Below are 20,034 nucleotides of genomic sequence, written 5' to 3'. Positions count from 1 at the left end.
GAGAGGGAGAGGGAGAAGGGAGAGAGGGGCGGCGGCGGCGGGCCCTCTCGGGAGGGGAGGGAGGGCCGACGGGTGGGGAGGGTTAGGGCCGGCATCGGGGCAGGTCAGGGGCAGGGGTGGAGAGAGAGAGGGGTGCGGCGGCAGGAGTGGAAGAGGAAGTGAGGAGGGAGACTTAGGATTTATTTCATTATATACTCCTTCTGAATAACTGGGCTCATTCGGCCTTGCTTGGGCCTGGTATTAACCGAGGCGGACACTTTAAGGCGTCCGCCTCGGTCAATGGATTTTGAGAGGCAGTTCTTCGTAACCGTCTCGGTTAATAAAAAATGACCGCCTCAGTTAATCGCAGGTATTAACCGATGCGGTTTTTTAACATGCCCGCCTCCGAGCTGTTTTCAAAGCGCCTCGCAAAATCGTTTTTTGTAGTAGTGCCTTTTGGCTGGAAATTAACTTACTTTCAAACGGAAACTAAGATTCAATAGGTGTAGGCCCCCATTTGATATAAACTAAAAAACAATTGAAGATGCTTGTCTTCAATAATCAACAGAAAATCGACTCGAGTATATAATGTGATCGTCATTTTCCATTGACAGATTCCAATCCAACGGCGCTGCGCCTGCTAAAAAGAACCCAAGCTGTGGTTTGTAACCTTTCAAGTGAGCTCTGAACGAAGCAGATACAAATTTTAACTAAGCTTAAAGGCAACTATCTTCTTCTTCTTTTTTTGTCTCTCGCACCTTTCAAACAGAGTCTAAATTCTCTCGCATGCTCTCTCTCTATCTCTCTCTCGGCCGGCTATAAAAGGAGTTGCCAGTTGCCATCCCTCTCCCACTAATCCCCCTAGTCTCTCTATCTCCCCCCAACACTTCTCGATTAAGCTATAGATAGATACCAACTCTCTCTCTCTCTCTCTCTCTCTCTCTCTCTCTCTCTCTCTCTCTCTCCAACTGATTCATTAGCAGTCAACAACGAGCATGGCCGAACCCCAGAGGAGCAGGAGCAGGAGCAGGGCGTGCTCCCCGGGGGCTCTTGCTGAGCTCGACGACGACCACGGGCAGCCCGGAGGGGCGGCGCAGGATCAGGAGGAGCAGCTGGAGCTCCGGCGCGGCCCGTGGACCGTCGACGAGGACCTCACCCTCGTCAACTACATCGCCGACCACGGCGACGGCCGCTGGAACTCCCTCGCCCGCGCCGCCGGTAAGCTATAGCCTAGCCGCCCACAGTAATAAGCGCGCCGGCCAGCCCGCCGCCGGCCACCGCTCTCCCCATCTCCATGGCTGATCGATCGAGCTCTACACACACGCGTGCAGGGCTGAAGCGGACGGGCAAGAGCTGCCGGCTGCGGTGGCTCAACTACCTCCGGCCCGACGTGAAGCGCGGCAACTTCACCGCCGACGAGCAGCTCCTCATCCTCGACCTCCACACCCGCTGGGGCAACCGGTAATTAATCAACCATCACTCAACTCATAATCAAAACTCGCCCCATCACTATCACCTCCTCCGATCCTAGCTCGTAATTAATCAGTAGCATCTACCGTACCGCCACCGTCACCATCACTGTTCCGGCCGGCCGGCCAGCTTCGCCGACGACGGCCAGCCGGCCGGCCACTTGACGGCGGCCGACGTGTCCACGTACACGTACGCACATCCGCCGGTCACCGACCGTATTTGTACGCACGTGCACGGTACGGCTACCCGTAGACGACTGCACGAGGCGAAGTTCTTTTTTTTTTATAGTGCACGAGGCGAAGTTCTGACCGTGCAAGTAAGTCTTCTTCTCAAAGTGGATTCAAGAAACGGACGCACACAGATGCCCATCGATCACTTTCACTCCAGCGGCACACACACTGTGCATTTGAAAGCTGCACGCGTCTCAAAGCTGCACGCCTCTCTCTCTCTCTACACAATGTAGGAGTAGCTTTAGCTTTCTCTCTCTAGAAAGTTCTTGTTGCATGCATAGTTGTTCCATTAATTATTCCATCGTGATCCCGAGCGTCTGTGATTTAATTGCATTCCGGTCCTGGATCGATCAGGTGGTCGAAGATCGCGCAGCACCTGCCGGGGAGGACGGACAACGAGATCAAGAACTACTGGAGGACCCGGGTGCAGAAGCACGCCAAGCAGCTCAACTGCGACGCCAACAGCAAGCGCTTCAAGGACGCCATGCGCTACCTCTGGACGCCGCACCTCGCCGCCGACGCCGCCGACGACCACCACCGCCGCAGCCTCCTCCTCCTCCACCAGGCGCAGCACCACCAGCAGCACGCCGCCGACGTCGGCCTGTCCGCCGCCGGGACGATGGGCACCTCGTCCTCGGAGTCCTTCGCGACCACGGCCGAGTCGTACGACGACGTGGCGGGGCTCGGCGGCGGCTACGCGATCAACCTGCACGCCGCCGGGGAGATGGCGGCGGTCGTGGGCGGCGGCGGGGGGTGCTGGGCGCACGAGGCGAACCACCAAGGGCTGTGGCCGGCCGCGGCGGCGGCGGTCGATCAGTCGGCGGCGGGGCAAACTGCCGGCGGCGGCGGCGGCGGACAGTTTCAGGACCCGGAGCTCAGTGGGTGGGTGCAAGGCTTCTCCGAGGGCATGATTACCGAGAATAATTTTTGGGCCTTGGAGGACATCTGGAAGATCCAATGAGCGATTTAATTTTATGTTTTTCAAAGGGTTGAAATTAAAAACGAATATAGTACGATTAGTGACTATAGTGGGTGATGATAGCTAGCTTGAAAACTTAAGAAAAAGGGAATCATATATAGTTAGTATATATTCTAACTCCAAAAGATACTGTAAGAGAGTTTGTATATAACCCCCCCCCCTTAATTCCTTATATATCCTTTTGGGTTGTTTCTTTGTTTTTTTGCCTCTTAAGATTCATATTATTCTTATAGAGGTTGAAAGGAGGGTATGATTATATTTATGACTTTTGTGTTCAACATTGTGCAATGTACAAGTATACGGATTATTGCCTTATTGGTAATGAAAGTTTGATTTTGGGCAGTTACTTATGTGCGTCCAAAATGTCTCCCCAAATCTGCGTGTAGAATAGGTGATTTTTTTTCTAGAAATACTTAATACTGTTGTAGAGTAACTAATAATGCAATAATCAATATACCTTAATTTTTTTCATAATATTCACTAATCATCGTTTTATAAAACAGATCAGACATGTGTACCGTACCAGCATAATTTTTCCCCTTAATATTCACTATTCATCGTTTTTTTAGAAAACACATCAGACATGTGCACCGTACCAGCATTGCACTGAGAGAGACTAGCTCAAAATAATATCCTCAAGAAAAAAAAGGAAGAAAGTATCTGCACCATATACCACTAGCTAGCTAGATAGGAGAACTAACTCCACTCATATCTGCCTTGCTCACAATGTGAAAGAAGAAAGCAGGAGAGAAGACAGCAGGAAGAGAAAGATAAGGCACACAGTAGAGGACTCTCTTTTGTCTTCAATCTGCATCACACAAAGACTCTCCATCACAAAGCCACAGCACTGCATCTATCATCTATGCATGTATGGCTTGCACCTACTAGCTCCAACTCCTGTCCAGCAAGAGATTCTCCCAAAGATCATCCGTTCAACCTCCACTAGAATTCCCCGAACCACGTGTGAGAATCCCCAGCCGTAGCTTTGGTACATCTAAAGCTTTTCCAGTTCGCAGAGGGCATTGAGCATGTGCTGCTGCAAGAACTGATGCAATTGCTTCTGAATCTGCTCATGTCCACTAATGGCATCAGGCCACTCAACAAGCAGATTTGGAAGGAATAAAGCCTGCTTTACGGTTCCTTGAAAAGCTTGGGGACCAAAAAAAACCCTGAATTGGGAGCTTGCATATGCACCTGCTTGACCTTGATCGACAAGCAATTGGTTAGAGGTAGAGTGTTAGGCATTTGGCCTGGATGTCATGCACCTGTCCGCTTCTCAACACCTTCCTTTGGCATCAACTTTTTCTTAACATGCAAAAGCTTTCCACGATTTTGCACGGAAAGGATCGGATGATAAAAATCTAAAATCTCATACGTACGTGATGCCGAGAGCGAGAGAGATTGCGGCACGCGCCAAGTTGAAACTATAAAAAAAGAGGAAAAGATGGGAAATGACGTGGTGAATAACACAATGATTTTCTACTCAACCTGATATGCGAAAGACAAGAGATGCATTTTTTAAAATTACACAGTACAATTCAGACACTAACAACGCATGCACTCACTCCGATGAACACACGTACGCAAATCCCACCCTTATGAGCATCTTCGAAGACTAAGCCAGTAACATGCGTGAGCAAACTCATCTTATAAATGTACACACGTGTTATATTTATAAGCATATGCAAAAAGAGACTCCTCGCTGTCATATAGAGCACATCACCTACGGGTAAAAGAATAGTGTTGTTAATCCCTAGTTGTACCAGTGCTAAGTTGAGTATTAGGACACGAGTGGAAACCTAACCAGTTTAGTTAGGCTTAGTTTGAAGCTGAAATCTAACATTGTAAATAACCATCGATTTACTAAATTAGTACTGGCTCCATTATTTCTTATATGTACGACGTCCATGGCAAGTTCAATAGTTTATTTTTAAAGCAATTCGCTTGTTCGAAATGTCAAATTTTAAAACACAAAATGACTTTTTAAGGAAAAAGAGAGCACAATATTCCAACGGTACACCTACACTACACCGGAAGAAAAAGTATAAATAAATGGAGATAAAAAAAAAGACCTACCAACAATAGGTTCGAGGTTTAGAAGTATAATAACAGTTTGTAAGTAGATTGAATGCTAAGATAGAGAAGAGGAGAGGAGAGGAGAGAGGAACGGCTGTTAGCTTACAGCCAACCTCAACATAAGAACTAATAAAATTTATGAGAGATACAAATATAACATGTATTAATGGTGTACCTACTATAAAAAAGAGCTAACTACTATACAAATTAGAGTGACTAACTAAGGGCAGCACAAAACTCCTACAGTTTTTATTTTGCGTGACGTGCTCGAGCTGAGCATCTCAACGGTATAGGAAAAAAAAGAAGTAGAGGGACGTGGCCGTAAAATGGTAGTAGCAGCACGTGCTGGAATTGAACCGTCGAAGTGAGCACGGCAGGAGGGGGAAAAAGGGAACAAGCTCGCGGTCACAAGTCACAGACTCACAGCACAAAGTCATCTGCCGGCGGCGGCGCGGCCACGTCATCACACCCGCGCGCATCACGGGCCGGTCACGGTCAACGGTCAAACCGAGAGCCCCCTGCTCCTAGTTTAACACGTCAATCGCATGTCTATTGCGCGAGAGGCTCTAATCCTGAAAGCGACGGCCATCGTTGGCTGATTAATTAGTAAGTCGCGGGATTAGGGCTTAACTGACGGCCGGGGATCTAAGCTGCTAGCTTCGCGCGCGGTCAACGTGGCCGCCGCCTCCGGTCGCCGGGCGGCGCTGCTTTTTCCGCGGTGGTCGGCGCGGTCGCCGTCGTCGTCCAGCCGTACGGGTTGGAGAGCACGAAGACGGGCGAGTGGTGCTCGAGTGGCTGATTGGACCGTATGGTCCGGGCACGTAGCTGTACGTTTACCTACCGCACACTGACTTGTACAGCTACCTTCGTTTCCAATTGTAGTTTGTTTTGATAAATTTAGATACGTAAATATTTCTTCTGTTTTGAATTATAATTTTTTGACTTCAAATTTAATCACTCATCTTTTTCAAAAAATTTATATAAGCATAGTTAAATTTAAATTATCCTTAGTGATATTTTGCACAAGTTTTTTAATAAAAAACAAGTAGTCAAATTTAGGGTCAGAAAAATAAAAAAAATTAGAACGGATAGAGTAAATTTTGTTAGCTATCTAGACACAAATGTACATATAGGTGTATGACAAAACATATGTATTCAAATTTATCGAAATGATATGCAATTTGGAACTGAGGGAGTAAAAATACGGAACAATTAAAGTAGCCTCGGCCGGAGCTGACCTTGCTACACTTACTGTGCGATGAGTCGTAAAACTTGGCAGACTGTGCGGTCGCGAGAGATAAGATGATGTTAGTTGATGCTGCTCGTCAAAACTATCTACCTGCCTACGTTTTTTTTCCTTCGAGACAAATGCTTTCTTGCAGTTTGTTCCCAAAACTAAATGGATAGACCTCTCTATTTAGAATTTATTTTTTTTTAAAAAAAATAGCTTCGACAACAGGAACCATGCCGCCCCGCGCACGAGATAAGCACCCCGCATTAAAAGCACCTAAAAAAATGAGTTCCAAGGGTGCCTATATAAACATCTCTGGGCCAGGACCACAAGACACAAGAGCACTCTCCGTCTCCCATCTCTCGCCCTTTTTAGAATCTTTCTCAAACAACCGATATAGTTTTTTTAAAAAAAAGTGTAATCAAGAATTAATATAAGTGGCTAATGTTTTTTTAATGTTGGTTGGGATGTGTTTTCCCCTTCCGGCCAAATTATACCACATATAAAAGCCATGGACCATTTATAAGGGGAAAATGGTTAGAAATAACCCTTGCATTGGCACAACCAAGAAAGGACAACTTGTCGGTCCACTAGAAAAAAGGTAAAAAAAAATGAAGAAGCCTTAGTTTTAAGAGGAGAGCTCTCCAACTTTCTTAATATGAAAATTCTAATCCCACCAGATTTTCAAGAAAGGAAAGTTATCACATTTACCATAAAAATAAGTGCTAAGGAAGTAACTTTGGACTCCGTGAAAGTTATTAAAAAGTAACTTCATAGTACATTAATGTTAGAAAAAGTAACTTTTTTGATGCGCGCCTTTATTAAGAAAAGTAACTTATATATTTCGTGGAAGTTAAGAAAAAAGTGACATTGTAGTGTACAAATTTTAGAAAAAATAACTTTCTTCTTCACGACATGAAGTAACTTGCCAGCCAATAGTATATATACATGATACGAAGTAACTAATTTATATGGCAGAGGAAAGTAAGGTTTGTTTTTGAAAAATTAACTTCACCACTTTGAGCAAAACATAATCACACTCATGTGGGATCTTATTTCGAAACTCTTATTAAAATGAATATAATGGTATAATCAAACTTTTATTTGAATGTATGATTGTAGAATTATTATTTTTCTTAAAGTTGAGATTGATATGTATATGCTCATCATGGTTCATATGCAACATATGGACGGTGAAGGTTGGGGGTTCTCTACTGATCGTTATTAGGAGAGTCCTCTCTCTGTAGCTAGGTCTTTTTCGAATGAGGTACAAATATTCAGCTAAATACTGATGATTTTCTCTTGATAGCTGCAATTGAAAACAAGGTAAATATAAAATAAAATTGGAAAAGAAACTTAATCCTTGTTCATAATATGTGAAATCTAATCAGTATTTTTTTAGAAGGTGAAGTCTAATCAGTAGGGAGGCAGAACCACTACCACTACTCGCAGAAAAAAACAGAGAGAGAGAGAGAACCACCAATCTTAGCGGGCCTGAATTTCGGCCCACAATCAGTAATTGTGGGCTGGCCCGGTTTCTATCCATTCCTTCCACGATCCTCTCTATTTAGCTGGGAAAAAAGTAGCAAAAAATATCACCAATTCATTTTGACCCCCTGCCTGCCATGGTGTTATAGTAAGTCCACATGAACTAATACTGCCCAGGCCCAGCTAAAAATAAGGTAGAGGTGAGGCAATGCTCTTTCCTATAACTCTACAAGGATCAAGGAGGACCAGCCAACAAAAAAAAGGCTCCTGTTGCATGCACCCTCCCATTCTCCCTCCAATCCTATGAATACAATGGCCCAGAATCCCATTCTCTCAAAAATTAGACAAAAAATTATCACTAGAAATGCCTAGCTATAGCTAAAAATCAGTCAATTTAGGTCGTCTTCTCTCTCGATCAATCTGTTAAATTTGTTGCATTCAGCCATGGGGCACATTTGTAATGCAGCATCGTCACCTGTTGTTGGTCGGGCCACCGTTGCTGTTGTTGCGCTGCTGCTAGCGCCGTTGGTCTCGGTGGCTTCTTCGTCGCTGCCGGCGTCGTCGTCTAACCACCCGCAGCAAGCCAGCTTCGCCGTCAACACCCCCGCGAAAAAGCCGAGTCCCGGGGGCGGCGGCGGGCAGCCGGCCAGCACCAGCTTCGTCGTCGGCGGCAACGGCGGCGGCCAGCAGTCGAACAACTTCGTCGTAGCCGACGGCAACGCGCAGCCGGGGTCCGGCGGCTCCGGCAGCTTCGGCGACCTTTCGCCACCTTTCGCCGCCGCGCCTCCCTCCCTCCGCCGCCTCCCTTCCTCTGTCGTGCCTCCCTTACTTTGTTGCCCCTCCCTCCACCACCGTCTCCCTCCCTCTGCCACGCCTCCGCCGCCGCCGCCGCCCCGAGCGGGGACTGCTTGCCGACCGATGTGGCTGCACGCTTGTTCGGCGTGTGACGCACAGGGCTTGGAGCCACCTCGGCGGCGGGCGAGCTTAGTGCCCATGGCAGCGCCGTTGTGGATGGAGGGAGGGAGGGAGGCGCAGCGGTGGCGAAGGGAGGAGCGGCGAAGGGAGGGAGGGAGGCAACGACGAAGCTAGCTACTGAATTGAAATGGCGCCTCGACGGGCCGCCCGGCCCAACCGTCAGGCCCACCGGGCCCAGACAGACCCTATCTAGCTTTTTGATGATGGGTCTGACCCCTCCTCCACACGCGTCCATTATTTCCTCTTCGTGAATGTGTAATCACACAGTTTTGTAACCTAACAACATACTATACCATTTTTTTTTAAAAATCTTAACAACATGTATATACTCCCTCCGTATCAGTATTAGATAGACTTCTAAAACTGATACAGAGGGAGTACTTATTAGGAATTTCTACTTATTTGTTATGAGAGAAAAATCACACAAGATTCTCTCTGTGTGGGAAATAAAGAAGATGCGGGCGTGCCGGTGTATATTAAAAATACACAAAAGACAAAAGAGACGGGAACACAAGTTTTATTCATATTTTTGTAAAATACAAATACAGTTTCCCATACATATGTGTGCGCTCCATAGCTTGCTGCCGTTGGGCAGATCTAACTTGGGCGATTTGGTCTTCTGGTTCCCGGAGCCTCGGAAAGCTCCCGGTTAATTACCTCCGCAAGACTAGCTTGCTGGAGTAACTTCGATTAAGCTGCCATGGTCGTCGTCTTCTGTCTTTGCTTCGCGTTCTCCATGCATGATGATGGTGGTGATGTAGATGGGGCGTCGGCATCATCATGGGCTCGTCGGTGTCCATGAGCCGGTGTAGCGCAACTGGAGCATCAGCAGCACCCGCCCGTGTCGTTCGGCCTCGTCAGTCTCGAACGGCGTGGTAGTCACAGTAGTAGGATGTTGATGCGTGGAGAAGACTTGAAGCTGGACCGAGTCGATGTCGTGGCAGCTTAGTCGTGGTCGAGGTAGTCGATGTTGTTGATGAAGAGGGTGTCGCCAACCCATGAGCATGTGTGGTGGTGGCGGTGGTGTAGATGGCGTCGGCGTCATCCATGACCTCGTTGGTCCATGAGCCGGTGCAACGGTGCTGGGATATCAGCGGCGCCCGCCTGAGTCGTTCGGCCTCGTCGGTCTCGACCGGCATCGTAGTCGTTGTAGAGGTGGGTAGTCGATGCAGAGCCGGCGAGATCGTAGGCGGAGCGATGGCGAGGCAGACATCTGCAGGTACGTGCAACTTGCTCCCTTGCTTGCTTCTTTGTGATGCACGTACGCTCTGTGGTGCATGGCACTGTAACTAGCTAGCTTGCTAGCCATGTGTGGTGCACTTACATCTCTGGTCATGCACGTATGGACTTGTGCGCGAGTGCGTGTTCGGCCGAGTGGCAGATTGGCTTCTCGGCTCCGCGCAGCTCTCTGGGGCGGCATCATCTTGCGGCAGCCTGAAGTCAGCAGCGCCGACGCTGTCGTCCTCGGCGGCAGCTCCATGCCGGCCTCATCGTGGCGCGCTTCAGTGTCGTCGTTGGTGCAGCAGACGGGTTGAGATGTGCGGGGTCAGCCCCGCCGGGCTGTGCCTCGATGACTTCGTGGCAGCGCCGTCGTCGCCGGTTGAGCAGCCGGGCCTCGACATGCAGCGTGGATCTCGCTGCCGGCCACCGGCCACCTGTCTTCATTGCCAGCTCGACTTCTACTTCGTCGGGCGTGCTCTTGTACGGCACCATGGCGATGTGGATTGGATAATGATTCGACGAGCGCCGGGCCGAGGTAGACGCGGGCTGCTGAGCCGTCGACTGTGAGCAGGTCGATCCGGGCCGAGGTAGACGTGAGCGGCTGAGCCGTCGACGACGAGCAGATCGATGGGGTCCCGATGGCTGGACTCCCGCTCCTCCCCTGTGAGAACTTCGCCCCGGGCGAAGGTGGCGGCTTGACGATGCATGGCGCGGAGAGGATGAGCACGTCTCCCGGTTCCTCCGTGCGCCAACCCTGTGTTCAAAGGAAGATCACCTAAACAATTATACAAAGAATCTCACCTTGGAATGTCGCCAGCGATATGATCCCTCGACTCTGACGTGGTCGCCGGATTCTTGTTCTGATGATAGATTGCGAGCGCGATGACGGCCAGCGATTCCCCGACTTCGGCGCAGCCGCCAGCTGCTGGTTGTGATGATATGGGCGGAGGTGAAGGGTGCCTGCAGCTTGGCGACGATGACAAGCATCTCACCTGGCTTCCTCCGCTCGTCAAGGCAAGCAGGAAGTGCCTGCCGGCCTCATCGTGGCGCGCTTCAGTGTCGTCGTTGGTGCAGCAGACGGGTTGAGATGTGCGGGGTCAGCCCCGCCGGGCTGTGCCTCGATGACTTCGTGGCAGCGCCGTCGTCGCCGGTTGAGCAGCCGGGCCTCGACATGCAGCGTGGATCTCGCTGCCGGCCACCGGCCACCTGTCTTCATTGTCAGCTCGACTTCTACTTCGTCGGGCGTGCTCTTGTACGGCACCATGGCTATGTGGATTGGATGATGATTCGACGAGCGCCGGGCCGAGGTAGACGCGGGCTGCTGAGCCGTCGACTGTGAGCAGGTCGATCCGGGCCGAGGTAGACGTGAGCGGCTGAGCCGTCGACGACGAGCAGATCGATGGGGTCCCGATGGCTGGACTCCCGCTCCTCCCCTGTGAGAACTTCGCCCCGGGCGAAGGCGGCGGCTTGACGATGCATGGCCAGACAGAGAGTATCAATCAAATTCTGGAGGATATGCTGCGAGCCTGTGTACTCTCTTATAGTAAAAAGTGGGATGAATGTCTGCCGCTTGCAGAATTTTCTTACAACAACAGCTACCAAGAGAGTATCCAAATGGCTCCTTTCGAGGCATTATATGGGCGGAGGTGTAGAACGCCATTAAATTGGTCGGAAGCTTGGGAGAGAAATTTCTTTGGGCCGGATATAGTTAATGAAGCTGAAGATCAAGTCCAGCTCATCCAAAAAAATTTGAAACCGGCTCAATCCCGCCAAAAGAGTTATGCGGACAAAAAGCGGCAAGCTATCTCATTCCAAGTGGGGGATCATGTCTATTTGCGGGTATCTCCAATGAGGGGGGTCCAACGGTTCGGGGTCAAAGGAAAACTTGCACCTCGCTATGTTGGGCCTTTTCCTATTGTTGAGCAATGTGGGCCGGTAGCGTATCGCCTGGAACTTCCCGCCCACTTATCCACGGTCCATAATATATTCCATGTCTCGCAGCTCAGAAAATGCCTCCGTGTTCCCGCCAAGATTGTGGATATAGATGAGTTACAATTGGAGCCCGATCTTGTGTACCCCGAGCACCCGGTGAAAATTGTTGATTTCAAAACCCGAGTTACTCGAAATCAAACCAGCAAATTCTATAAGGTGCAGTGGAGTAATCACTCCGAGCGGGAAGCAACTTGGGAGACAGAGGAATTTGTTCGGACTAAATGTCCAGAATTGCTACAATATTATCAAGGTACTCGTCAATTCCTAACTTTCCATTTAGCGCATTGATTAAATCTCGGGACGAGATTTCTTTTAGGGGGAAGGATTGTAACACCCAGATACTCCGGCCATTGGCCCGGATACTCCGGGTGTGGAGTTTCTATTTTCATAATTTGGACATCTGGACCCCACAATCAATTAAATGGAAACTATCACTCTCTCTCTCTCCCTCACTCTCACTCTCTCCCGTTACCTCTCTCCCCCTCACCTCCCTCACTAGCTCTCCCTCTCCCCTAAGCTCTAGATTCCGAAATCTTCCATTTCAACTTAGTTCCAAGGCCAAGGGAGCTTCATTCGGCGTGGGGGAATCATCTTCTACAAGTATTCCACCTTGGGGCGACAACGTTTTCGAGTTCTTGCAAGAGGGACTAGTTCAAGGTACTAAAAGCTAGGGCTCGCCGATTTGGTTGTTTTAGGATGTTCTAGGTAATTTCCTTTGGTCAATCATCTCTATATGCATCCTTCAACTAGGATTCAAGAGGGTTTCAAATTTGGTGGGGTGGTTTTGCCACAAATCAAGATTCCAGTTTTGGGGCGAAAATGCTGTCAAGCCCGGAGACTCCGGGTATAAGCCCGGAAACTCCGGGTTTTGAAAACTCCGGGCGAAACTCCGGGTATAGGCCCGGATACTCCGGGTTTGGGACACTCCGGGCGAAACTCCGGGTATAGGCCCGGAAACTCCGGATTTCGGAATCCGGATACTCCGGGTATGAGTCCGGAAATTCTGGGTTTTAATAGAACTGTTGGATGTAGAATTGGGTAAATTTGGGGTAAATTTGTAGTGTTTCTACTTGGGCATTTTAAGGATTGTTGTTGCATATCGTATTTGCATACATTCTCATATCATTGCATACGTGTAGACGTTGTCGCCGAGGGATCCGTATACGCAGTGGTTGCGGAGCCACAGGAGCCGCAGGGGCCAGCCCCGCAGGAGGAGGTTCGCGGGGAGTCGGCCCAAGGCCCCACTCACCCCAGTGTTGAGCAGCAGGCGCAAGGCAAGCCCCGGTGCACATCCTTTTATTTCAAATTATGACACCTATAATTATGTTTCTATTACTTGTGCATTAGGTTCAGGAATTGTTTGGAACCCTAGTTGCATGATCCCTAGGTTTCCTCGAGTTATACTAGTATATAGAAGACGATAGAAATGCTATGCTTAAGAGAACTCGGTAGAAGTCGAGTGATTTTCGGGTCACTCGCGAGATATAGGGCATTTAGTCAATCAAAAATTACGGAATGTTAAATTAGATAAAGAAGGAAAGGAAGTTGGAGACCGGGCGGGGAGAGGTTAGCCCCGCCTGTGTCGGTTAAGGACCGTTCGTTGCCTGGCCCTGTGATCGAGTTTGAATTGTACTAACCGCATGCCGGGAGTAGGAGGTAGTCGAAACCGGTAAGCCTAGTACTGCTTTGCTTCGAAAGTACAGGACTTCAACTCACCTCCTGGGGTAGTCGAGTAGTCGCGGAGAAATGGGGATGCATGTTTATTTTTGATGGTCTCACGTTGAGCTCGGCTGACCATATGATGGTGGGGCGGTCCTGTAGTTCGAGGTGGGGAGGGGAATGGTTGGTGCGTGGGGTCCGACGGGGCCTATACGCGCCGTGTTGGTTAGGTCCACCTTGCAAGGTTAAATCGGATCGATCCGCCGTACGTCGCATCTCGGATATGAGCACCTTGATCACAGCACCACATCGTAGTGATACTATATGGATTTTTAAGTGATGAGTAGTAAGGTCTACCAGGAATTATTACTCCATGTTGTTATGATTGCTTAGCAGGTGCAAATAATAGTTAATGATTTATGAATATAGAATTTGGAGCTAAAAGAGGGAAAATAAGGACTCACTTCTAGAGCCTTTTTCTGCAAAAATAACCAGCAGCCAAAAGTCTTGCATGTCTAGTTATGTGGGCTAAGTTATACCCACTGGTCGGGTAAGCCTTGCTGAGTATTAGAATACTCAGGGTTTGTTGCCACCACTTTTTATTACAGGACACCCGGACGTTGACTTCTGCCCCTGTTGTGTCAAGTTCATCCGCCGGGATGCAGAGGGGTGGCAGGTCGAGGAGCGAGACCCCTAGGTTAGGGATTGTTCGGGTTGTACGCTGAAGGGTTGAGTGTGCAGTCTGTTTGTTTTATGCAGACCGGTCTGACCGGTCAGTGTGACCGGTCTGACCGGTGGCGTCGACGGGTAGTGCCGACCGGTCCGACCGGTTGGGAGCACCGGTCTGACCGGTCTTGTTAGATCAGAACTGGTGAAATATAGAGTAGTTGTAGGATCTTTTATATTGGAACTTCAGTCGTGTCAATTGTAAAGTTATGTTTGTAAATTATTCATGTATTTGAACTTGGTTTGTAAAACTTAATGTTTCATATCGTGTCCGCTCTTGTATTTTTAAGTAATGGGTCGTGCTTGTACCATCTGCGCCCATCTTCGCGTGGGACTACCGGTGTTGTTTCGATCGGGCCGTGGGTTGAGAAAGGATCGCCAAATTAAGCCGTTAAGCTAATGCGCCCGATGTGTTCAAATGACGGCCATTACGCTTAATTAGAGTTTTAATTTGGCGGTTCCGTCACAGAGGCCGGACGACTTAGGCGGGCACCGCTGATGTCCCATCACCATTGCACCGGCTCATAGACCGACACCGCTGATGTCCCATCACCATTGCACCGGCTCATGGACCGACGAGACCATGGATGACGCCGACGCCATCTACATCTGCACCACCACCACCACCACCAAACATGCTCATGGGTTGGCGACACCCTCTTCATCAACAACATCGACTACCTCGACCACGACTAAGCTGCCACAACATCGACTCGGTCCAGCTTCAAGTCTTCTCCACGCATCGACATCCTACTACTGTGACTACCACGCCGTTCGAGACCGACGAGGCCGAACGACACGGGCGGGTGCTGCTGATGCTCCAGCTGCGCTACACCGGCTCATGGACACCGACGAGGCCATGACGATGCCGACGCCCCATCTACACCACCACCATCATCATGCATGGAGAACGCGAAGCAAAGACAGAAGACGACGACCATGGCAGCTTAATCGGAGGTAGTCCAGCAAGCTAGTCTCCGTGCGCCAACCCTGTGTTCAAAGGAAGATCACCTAAACAATTATACAAAGAATCTCACCTTGGAATGTCGCCAGCGATATGATCCCTCGACTCTGACGTGGTCGCCGGATTCTTGTTCTGATGATAGATTGCGAGCGCGATGACGGCCAGCGATTCCCCGACTTCGGCGCAGCCGCCAGCTGCTGGTTGTGATGATATGGGCGGAGGTGAAGGGTGCCTGCAGCTTGGCGACGATGACAAGCATCTCACCTGGCTTCCTCCGCTCGTCAAGGCAAGCAGGAAGTGCACGGCGTTGGCATATCCGACGGAGATCGCCTGGGGGCGCACCTTCCTCTGGCTCCTTCATCTGGCTGCGCTCCCCCCGTGGAGAGGAAGAACCCCTAGCACTTAGGCTTACGTGCCTTTATATAGGCAGGGGGTAGGGCGACGGGCTCCCCTAGGTTTTCTACTTGGCGCCGCGTCTAGTCTGTTGAGAGAAATCCGCAAGCCTCATCCGCTCAGCGTGCAGAGCGGAGAGATAGAGATCGATATACGTCTGTGATCTCAATCGAGCAAGATAAGCATCCGGGCCATGCAAGCTCACTGCATCGTGGGCCTGGCCAAAGGAACGTGCGTGAGAAAGCTAGAAGCAAGGCTAGCGCATGCACGCGTATTCCCATCTCGGCCGGCTAGTTCGTAAGCTTCTCTCATTTTGTTACGGATCAATACGCCGAGTCGTCGTCACGGCCAGAGAGTTCGGGATATCATGATACTTCTAGAATCTGCTAGGCCACGACGGCTATTGTGCGGGCCTGGCCACACAGCTGTTCCAGGTTTGAGTACGTGTACACACAGTCCCGTACGTACACACGCACCGGCACTGCATGCGTAGACGCCCATATGGAACTCTGCACGTTCCCATGATTTGTTTGGGGCCTCATTCACATGCTAAGCTCCCGTGGCGTGACAATTATGCAGCTGACTTTAGTCCCTCGATCTTGTATGACTCATGTATATGATTCACAAAATCATATTTTAAATTAGTTGCACAAAATCTCATCAAACAAATGCCCCTCACCAATTTGAGGTTGGATGCGTAGCTAATCCGAGCTCGAATTGGTGGAAAGAATCCGTATATTAATCGACGCGTCGGCGAGACACACGCAGCCGGAGGTGAGAATAAATCTTTGTTGAGAGTAGGGCCTCACTGGTCACCCATATATATATGGGGCCCCGTGCGGCACTAGTCGCTCTTAATTCGGACTGCACCCCAGACTTGACTATACGTCAAGCGTCGAGGCTGCCGTGAAGTCACCGTGCTCACATGATACGACGAGCCATCGCCGCCGAGGCGGGGGCTTGCAGGTGCCTCCGGCAACAAGAACTGTTACACTGCAGCCGCATCCGGGCTGCCATAGTGCCGCGGCTTAAGTGTCTAAACCATCATTACAACACATTCTGATGATGCGCAAGAATTTCTTGCTGCATCATACAAGCAACAACCACCATGAAAGCTACAGGGCCATGCAAGTGTTACGCACTCCTTCTTGATGGCTTTTCCTTGACACAATTTTTTTTTTGTTAATAACACCACGAGTTTGCAACTCAAGTGCTTCTAACCCGGCCGGGAACTCTTCCGGTTGGATCCTTTAGCACATTTGAGATCAGTTAATTTCATGATCGAGTTCCAACAGGAGGGAAAGGGACATCATAGGTGCATCTTCTTATTTTGTAATAGAACTCCATGGGCAAGTAACATTTGCTCCATATATGTTTTATTGGATACATTTGTACATATCTTTTGTGGTGCACACATTACAGCACGGCCTCTCCTTGCCACTGCCGGTCTGTGATACTACCCTATTTTATGTGCATATCTTATTAGCCGCCGGCCGGGTTGGCGTCCGGACGGCTGTAGAAGTAGTGCCGATGCACATCATTGCCTCCGTGCTTGTTCTGCGAGCGTTGCTGGCCTGTCGTAGAAGTTGCCGTGGAGTTGCCGTTGACGCTTCACATGTCGGAGCTGCTCGGCAGGATTGGCGTGGCCATGTCAACGCGGAGCCTCTGCTTGTATGCTTCTTCAGTTTCTTGATGGTTCCACTCCGGGCGCGCGCACAATCGGCGCAGCCATGTACACAAATACCGATCTGGCCTCATCAAGATTTGTATTTTCCTTCATGCCATCTTGCCAAGCTTTCTGTAAAACGTTAGCACACAAGAGGGACGCAAGGGGAACGAGAGAGGGGATACAATAATAAAAAAAATAAACAAAATTAAAGATGTACATTGGGAAGGATACTTAGCGAATGTTCTTGCTAGCTCCCCAGGTATGGTTGAAGGTTTGTGTCGGGGCCGTGTAGCTGCTACGGCATTGACCAACAAAAACGCCTTGCCTCCAACTTGCGACGAAGATGTCGTACCGCTTGGTGGAGAGGTCTTTATCAATCCAGTCGCGACCACCTTGCTGCTGTGGTGCCAGCTGACCGGACCGAAGGGTTTCACAGTTTGACGCCATCCCGCACTGGTGCGCCGCACTGCTCCCATCAAAGCAGAGCGAAAGGATCCTGCAATGCTTAAGAAAGTAGCATACAGGTTGCTTGTGCATGCTCGTTAGTCAGGGAAAATGAAGCATCCAAAGCAAGAGGTTGGATTAAAGAAACACATTTTGTTGTAGTTTTTAAAAATGTTGGCCCTCCCACGAATGTTAGCTATAAGAGCAACTCAGGACCAGACTGCCAAAGGACTGAGCTGTCGCCGCCGTATGATCATGGCGAGGTGGATCAGCTTTGCCGCCTAAGTACTTGCGAGTGTAGACACATGCTTCCATGACTCTGCCGGAGGTGATGAGAATCATTACTTGAGTCTCTTTCACATTGAGTAATACCACAACTCACTCGTGCCCCTTGGCATGGAGACATAGGTACGACTGCATTGGTGTAGGAGGCTATCGGGTAAAGGCCGAGGGGTATTGCCCTTACTTTTGCCGAGGATGGTGAGCAGCAACCTTCTGCCTTCCGCCGAGATCAGACACGCTTGATGCTTGAGTCAGGGCCGTCTTCTTTGGAGGCTTCTCATCATTTAGACTTGAGAGTGATCTTTGTTCATTTCTTTTTTTTTTTGCTTGATTTGGTCATCTTCTTTGGAGACCTCTTGAAACTTGGATCTTGAATCTTGAAGCTTGTCACGATCTCAAGGAATTTGGAGGACTGCCATTCACCTATGTGTATCTAAGTGAATCCTCGTAGGCATTTTTTTTTCTTTTGGTCCCTTGTTTTCACATCCCAGGGATGGCAAGTGGCTACACACTGAATGAAACTTGTGTTGCACTAGGTAGCCCTTTTCTTACTCTTCTCCTATAATCTTCCCTGGAGTGTGTTGCCCCTTAGGCCAAGAAGCGCAAGGAGCATGGTCGCCTCGTTGCTTAGGAGTAGCCCAAGTCATCTCCTCACTACCTCCAGTAGAGCGCGCTTGGCATGAGCTGCACACGTTGCGTGGAGGGACGTCGGCTGCAAACTCCAGCATGAGAATTTTCAGACAGTCCTGAGGCAGTTCCCACCTGCGCTGCAGCTGAACATTCCGAAGGGATAGCTATTTGTTTTTTTAAGTACGCGTGAGGTCCAGTTTTTTTTCTTTGAAAGAAAAGGGTAACCAAGTAGCTAGTGCAACGGTGAATGCACACTGATCATCTAAGAGGCAAAAAGATTTATGCAAAAAATATGAACCTCATAAAGCTTGGATGAATTTAGGAGGTGTAGTCGGAAATACCGTCGACAATATAGATGACTGAGGAGACATGTTGCCGCCCCCAGTGTCGGAAGTTACGCCGGAACATCATCGGCGGTGCATATGGATGGGGATGCAAGATGTTGCCCCCAGTGATGCTGCCGTGTGGAAAGTCACTCCAAAACGTCGCCGCTAGCAGTCTGGCTGACCAAGGAGGCACATTGTTGCCCCCAGTATTGAAGGCTACGCCGAAATGCCATCAGCGCTGCATATGGTCGTGGGGGCGCACTGTTTCCCTAGAGCTGTTGATGAATGGGATCACGCCGGAACACCGTCGGCGGTGGAGACGAGCGAGGCAGTTCGTTGCTGCCCCTAGTGCTGTTGATGGAGAAGATCAAGCCGGAACACCATAGGCAATGGAGACGAGGGAGGCAGTCCGCTGCTGCCCCCAGTGCTGTTGACATAAAAGACCACGCCGGAATGCCATTGGCGATGGAGATGATGGAGGGGGTTCACTGCTGCCCCTGATGCTGTCGATGGAGAGAACCACGCCGGAATGTTGTAGGCGATGGAGACGAGGGAGGCAGTCCGCTGCTGCCCCCAGTGCTGTTGACATAAAAGACCATGTAGGAATGCCATCGGCGATGGAGATGATGGTGGGGGTTCACTGCTGCCCCTGATGTTGTCGATGGAGAGAACCACGCCGGAATGTCGTCGGCGATGGAGACGGGGGGAGGTAGTTCACTACTGCCCCTAGTGTTGTCGATGAAGAGGATCACGCCAAAACACCGTTGGTGATGGATACGAGCGAGGGGGTTCACTACAACCCCTGGTGTTGATGACGAAGAAGAACACGCCAGAACGCCATCGGCGGTGATGAGCAAAGGGGGTTTACAACAACCCCTAGTGTTGTCGATGTAGAAGATCGCACCGGAATGGCATCAGCATTGCATATGATCGGGGAACACTAGTTGCCCCTAGTGTCGATGCAGACGGTCACGCCAGAATATTCATTGGCGGTGTAGATGTCCAAGGAGACATGGTGCCTCCGCTCCCAGTGTTGACGCAGTGGGAGACGCCGAGATGTTGCCGGCGATGTAGTTGAGGAGGTGGTGCAACCCCTAGTACTGTTGACAAAGTAGACGTTGCGATGCTATCGGCGATGTAGCCAAGGAGGTGGTGCCACCGTAGGTATTGTTGACGAAGAGGACGCCGAATGTTGTCGGCAGTGTAGCCAAGGAGGTGGTGCTACTCCAGGTGTTGTTGATGTCGATGAAGATGCCGAGAAGCTGTCGTCGCTATATAGACGATCGAGGAGACGTGGGGC

The 20,034-nt window shown here is 49.9% G+C and overlaps 1 protein-coding gene across 1 annotated transcript; it reads left to right on the top strand.

The window, feature by feature from the left end:
- The first annotated feature begins 844 nt into the window (after nt 1–844).
- LOC120699807 (transcription factor JAMYB-like) lies at nt 845–3,004 on the top strand. The gene is made up of 3 exons (XM_039983885.1): nt 845–1,197; nt 1,311–1,440; nt 2,034–3,004. The coding sequence occupies exons 1-3, from the start codon at nt 975–977 to the stop codon at nt 2,638–2,640; spliced, it is 960 nt and encodes a 319-aa protein (XP_039839819.1). The 5' UTR covers nt 845–974; the 3' UTR covers nt 2,641–3,004.
- Nucleotides 3,005–20,034: the final 17,030 nt, after the last annotated feature.

Source organism: Panicum virgatum, chromosome 3K, assembly GCF_016808335.1.
Source record: "Panicum virgatum strain AP13 chromosome 3K, P.virgatum_v5, whole genome shotgun sequence".
NCBI classification, from domain to species: domain Eukaryota; kingdom Viridiplantae; phylum Streptophyta; class Magnoliopsida; order Poales; family Poaceae; genus Panicum; species Panicum virgatum.
This window is presented reverse-complemented; position numbering and strand designations above follow the sequence as displayed.